The following is a 5,939-nucleotide window of genomic DNA, read 5'->3' on the forward strand; positions in this document are numbered from 1 at the left end:
GCTCTTCCTTTGTCTGTTGCACGTTGGGGTTTGGAGGGAAGGAAGCATGGATGGGGGAAAAAAGAGGCCTGGTCCCTAATAGGAACCCATACTTTAGTGTCTGAGAAGTTGGAGGCTTAAGCCCAGTAGGCTCAGAAGACCCTTAAGGATGAATCATGATAACACTCAGGTAGTCTTACAAAGTGGTTGAGTTTCCTCAGCTTCAGCCTGGCCAGAGCCCAGGGACCCTTAAAGCCAGCTCTATTCCTTCTCAAAGCCACTGGCAGTCTCACTTCATACCATGGATGTTCTGAAGAAGAGGAAGAGAAAGAGCAAGAGGTGGAAGGCTATCTAGGGAAGACCATCAATCCCAGGCCAAATCATCAGTCAGCTGCTGAGGAAGACATCAGGGCAAACAGCATGAAAGTAGCCTCCCCTTTACTGCAGGAGTGTAGCTCAAGTGACCATCTAGGTATGGTGAGCCCTCTGGCCTCTTCCTGAGAAGATCGATATCCTCCGTTGATGGGGGCGGGGGGATCAAGTAGAGCCACTGGCCTAAGGCAAGGCTGTGTGTCTGCTGGCTGAATCCTTTTAGCAAGAGGAGGAGGAGACCAGTCAGGGAACGGAAAAGGGGGGACAGGCTGGATCTCCTAACCACACTGAAAGTGTGGGAGATGAGTCTCCTCTGCTTTTTCTCCACTGTTAAATCTGGGCAAGAGGCAGCCTATTTCAGTATCACCAACAGCTGGATAAACAGAGGGAGTCCAGTGGAAGGAGAGTACAGACTGGGGGAAAAAAGCTCTCAACAGGGAGCTACAGAGAGAACAGCTGGGAGTCCTGGAAGAATACACGAAAGATGCTAAGACAAGAAGTGGGGTTGGGAGTAGCATCCTACTTCAGGCCCAAGGGGTCTGATTCTGATCTCATTTACATCGGTGTAAATCTGAGGTCGCTCCATATATGCAGATATGGGTGTAAAACCAAAATTAGCATCAGTCCTGAGTTCTCTTAAGAGAAGACTTTGGTCCTCTTAGGGAATCTGGAGTGCCTGACTGTCCTTGAAATGTGCATCCTCTCACTTCTGCTTCTATCCCCTTTCTATTCTGGGCCGTCCTCCTGCAGCTCTGAAGCCTGAAGAGGATTCCTTTGAGCAAATATGTGTCTGCACAGGGGTGGTATAGCCGTAGATAGAGAACATGCAGAAAGAAGGCCTGGTATCCTCTGCTTCTGCTACAGCTATCCTCTGTGTCTCTAGGGCATGGATGCCAGACAGTGATGTGTTAAAAGAGAAGGATATAAGTTAGCCATTCCACCTTTACAAACCCCCTCTTCTGTTGTTACGTTGCCAATATGGCATCCCAGGAGAAGATGGTGTTAACAACAGGGACAAGTTAGAGACAGAAGTCCTGGATACTTCTGGCTGCCAGTGCCTCCGAATGCCAGGGATCTCTGGCCGCACTTCTTTCCCTTTCCCTTTGTTCTTGAGGATTCCCCAAATTTGGGTCCATACCCATAACTGGTTGATTGCCGCATCACTTATTAGCTTTAAATTGAAGCTGTATCTTTTTGGTGTTGATAAAATGTTATTTGCTGGTTTCTCTGCCTGATGTGTTTGATATGTTTTGTGGTAGCTTCCCTTCACTTCCAGGATTTAGGTTTGAGTTCTCCATCCATGCCTGGCCATAACCCAGAAGTGAATAAAATATGGCTCCAGGGCCGGATCTGGCCCGCCAAGGCATTTTGTCTGGCTTGCAGTGGATCACTTGCCCCCCCTCCCCCCAGCCCAGGCATGGGGGGCAGCCCAGGCCATGGCACACGCAACTAATCCCACTGTCCCTGGGTGCACAGCTGGGCTGGGGTGGCACGGCAGCTGGACTCTGTTTCCTGTCCGGGAGTGAGACAGGCAGGTGGGGCTGGGGATTGGGATCACAGGGCAGTGACAGACTGGGGCTGGGGCAGAGCCACAATCTGCTGCCCGCACATCCTTGCAATGGGCGCCAGGTGTGTGGGCAGGGGCAGATCATGGCTCTGTCCCAGGCCCTGGCCCTGCATTGTAACTGCCCTGCAATGCCAATCCCCAGTCCTGCCCACCCATACCGCTCCTGTACGCGGCTCCCTGCCCACTCGCAGCCCCATCTCATCCACCTGGCTGTGCACCCTGCCGGTGTGGGTCCCGGCTGGTCTTCATGGAGACTCTGGGATTGCAGGGCAGTGACAGCATGGGGCCAGGGCCCAGGTCAGTGCCGCGATCTACTTCCCGCATGACCCTGGGAGTTACTTTAGGGAGTTTTGGTGAGCTGTTGAGGGAGCGAGGAAGGCTCACCTAGACCACAACGGCTCACTAAAATTCCCTAAGTGGCCCTCCGGCCAAAATAATTGCCTATCCTGTAACCTCACAGCTGATACAAGTAGACTTTATACAAGACCTCCATCCTGTTAGCATAGAATAATTGCACTTGGAGTCCCAACCTCTGCAATTTGGTTCATTCTTCAAAATTTGTTCTTTGTCTTGGTCTGTGTATTTGCAGATGAGTTTTTCAGTACCGCCCAAGTGATTTAGGAGCGCACATCCCACCGACAGAAGCTACTTCCATCACTTTGGCACTTCTGAAAATTCCACCATTATCATATTAGTCACACTGAGGCTCATGTAGCATTTGAAACCAAGGAGGATCTCACAAGGAGTATAGAGATCTGTATCTTTCGGTGACATCCAAATCTAAGATGAGAAAATCCAAATCAAATGCTAATGCCAGTGCTGTGCACAGTGATGATAATTATAGTTATTCAGTAATTGGAAAATATAGGGCACATGCAAAGGTGTTTCAGCATTCTGTCATTATTTCATTACTGTACTATTGGAGTAAGGAGGATTAATTGCACGGTAGCTCTGCTTTGCAAATAATTGCAACAGTGGATGTTACATAACATTCTTTTAAGCATTTCTCGTTTGCAAATAAACTATAATTTCCATTTGAATAGTAGGTGTCAGTCATTAGTGCCATGAAAAGCCTTGTTTTCATTCATCAGCCAACAAGACGTGAAAGCGACTAAATGTCTCTTCAAAGCACTCTCTGAATCTCCTCTACCTATTTTTAATAAACCTCTAATTTTATATGAAATCCTTATTCACTATCAAATAATAGAACAGCAAAATACTATACCTTACTTCAGGAAACCACACAGAGATCATTATAAAGCTCTTGATTTATAATGCCGTCTCTAATGCAATTAAAATAATTGCTCCCTAGATCAAATCCATCTCTGATGTAGTTCTATTAAGTTGGTCCACTAAGTTTCCGTTGCTGCTTTTGAGGCAGTATTAACATTCCATAATAAGGAAGTCAAGCTTAGGTCTTCAGGACCTGCTTTCTTTTCTCTCCTGATGTTATGTTGTAATACTTATCCAGTCATCACAGCTGGTCCATAACCCTATTAACTTGAATGGACGCCTCTATACCTGTGGGGTGCAATAGCCTTTGCTGATCAGACCCCTGGATAGTAAAACAGTAAAGTCCAAGTCTACGTTGTTGCACTGACATTTATCCGTGTTCCTCCTACCAAAACCACTGCAGTGCATTCGAATGAGGTGACACAGGTAGAGCTCACTACTGGCCCATTAGAGCAAGGTAGACGGTAACTATACTAATTCTTTCCTTATTTTTAAGCGCTCAGAACAACTAGAGGAGGAGATGATAAATACAAATTTCTTTTTTGGTTTATAGATAGCAGTTTATTTGCCCTTGTCACAGTTCTACGTTTCTGCAGCTTTTCCATTGTTACCTAATAAGATATAAAAAGGCAAGTCTGAATTAAGAAATCGATTACCTTGGATTACATAGTGAACTTTTAAAAAATAAAATGACTACGCTATTTTTTTCTCTCCTGAGCTTACTAATAAGAAGGTAGTTCCTGAGTTATAGTGAAGATACTGAATAGTAAGGGTTTGTTCCAAACTGCAAACCTGTAGGCTCACCTAGCTTTGGATGGTGCAAGCATGCACAGTCATTGACTTTATAACGCAGCTGGCTCCGAACAAGGGATACAGAACACCTGGATTAACAAAAGAGAGGAGAAGGGCTGGTGGTCCAGACAGGGGCAAGAGCTTAGCCATAGTTTTGGTACCTTGCTTTACTGTAATGTGTTGGTATTATGTTTCCATCACCTTAAAACTACTGTCATATTTGTCCTGAAATATTTCTTTGCAGCTTTTCTATTTTTGGTAGTTAGAGAGAGAGGTATACGGTACGCCTGTGCAAAGTTTCAGTCCCTGATTTAATGTGGTGGAGATTCGGCCCGATTTGGTGGCCGAATCTTCAAATCCGAATCAAATCAGAGGACCCTTTAATCTCACCAAATCGAATCAGAACCCTCCGAATTGATTCAGAGACATTTGGAAAGATTCGGTGATTCGGACATAGACACAGCTTTAAATGTTTTTTCTACATATCTCTAGGTAGCAGGCAGCTCGTGAATGCTGCGATGCTGAGGAAGATGGAGCGTCCCATGGTAGCTCAGGGGGCTCCCCAGCGCTCTCGGCAGAAGACCCGGAAGTGGACCAGAAACACTTCCGGTCCACTTTCAGGTCTGCTGCCCCCCTGTGCCCCCCCGGCTCGGAGACTGGTGCCTCCTGGATCTGAGGGGGCACCTGGGATCCCCCTATGGCCGATCGCTGAGCCGGAGAGGTGTGGGGGTGGGGGGGGGGAGCCTCCAGTGTGCTCAGCAGCAGACCTGGAAGTGGACTGGAAGTAGTTCCAGTCCACTTCTAGGTTCGTCACTGAGCATGTGCCCCCCTTCTGCCCCTGCCCCCCGTGCACTCCTGTGGCTACACACCGAGCTGGTACCTCAAGGTATGTAGAAAAACATTTAAAGCTGTCTCTATGGCCAAATCACTGATTCTCTGAATCAGCAACGCATCTTCAGATTCAGATTTGGCCAAATCGAACGGGGGGCAGTGATCCGAATTAACAAATTGAATCACTGTCCCTGATTCAGGCCAAATCCAAATCGAATAGGGCCCACTTCGCACACCCCTAGTATATTGTGTTACAGTCAGGGAGCCAGGGGTGCTAAGAAAATCAATACTATGAGAAAAATGATCAAATCCTTGGTGTGGATTGATTATGTATATAACTCTCCTTTTCCTTATTTTCAGGAGAAGATGGGACACAAACTCATCCTGAGAGCAACAGCCAAGAAAACAAGCCACAGACACGGTGTCAATCTTGCACATCTACATTTCTGAAGATTGTCTGGGGATTTCTGATCATCTTGTCAGTCTCGTCTTCTTGGGTTGGAACCACACAGATTGTGAAAATCACATATAAGAACTTTGACTATCCATTTTTCATGACTTGGTTTTCAACAAATTGGAACATTATGTTTTTCCCTATTTATTATTCTGGGCATCTTGCAACGGCACAGGAAAAGCAATCTCCAATCAAAAAGTTCAGGTATGCTTTATTGTGGTAATATTGCCTTGCATAGCTCAGTAATTGCTGGCTCAAGTGACAAACCTTTTCTTAAATGCAAAAATCTAAGACTCTTGGTTCAGAGATGATACTTTTTTATTAGACCAACTAGGAAATTACAAAAAAAAAAATCTTTTTCTGCAAGCTTTTGGTCTCAAAGGCTTTTGGGCTCAAGCCCGAAAGCTTGCAGAAAAAGATTTTTTTTAATTTTTTTGCCATTTCCTCGTTGGTCTAATAAAAGGTATCATCTCTGAACCAAGAGTTCTAGATTTGTGCATTTCTTTTTGTCTCAGACCAACACGGCTCCCAAATACATACCTGTTCTTAGACATTCATTTGGTTTCTCTTGGGGTCATGAGATGGAGTAAGGGTCAAGCTTTCTATTAAAGTCTCCTTCCTAAATAGCTTCTAAAGAGAGAATAGATTATTAATATATGTTTAAATAAATGATTAATCAGTTCTTATAGATTTTTGTTGTTGGGTTCAGCA

At 45.5% G+C, this 5,939-nt stretch overlaps 1 protein-coding gene across 1 annotated transcript in view; it reads left to right on the plus strand.

Moving 5' to 3' along the window:
- Positions 1 to 5,939, plus strand: part of SLC35F4 (solute carrier family 35 member F4) — a 23,899-nt gene that overhangs the window by 5,323 nt on the left and 12,637 nt on the right. Inside the window, exon 3 of the mRNA XM_006026241.3 lies at positions 5,135 to 5,432. Coding sequence (XP_006026303.2) covers positions 5,135 to 5,432 — 298 coding nt within the window. The remainder of the gene's footprint in view (positions 1 to 5,134; positions 5,433 to 5,939) is intronic.

Source organism: Alligator sinensis, unplaced genomic scaffold (genome assembly GCF_000455745.1).
Source record: "Alligator sinensis unplaced genomic scaffold, ASM45574v1 scaffold708_1, whole genome shotgun sequence".
Lineage (NCBI taxonomy): Eukaryota > Metazoa > Chordata > Crocodylia > Alligatoridae > Alligator > Alligator sinensis.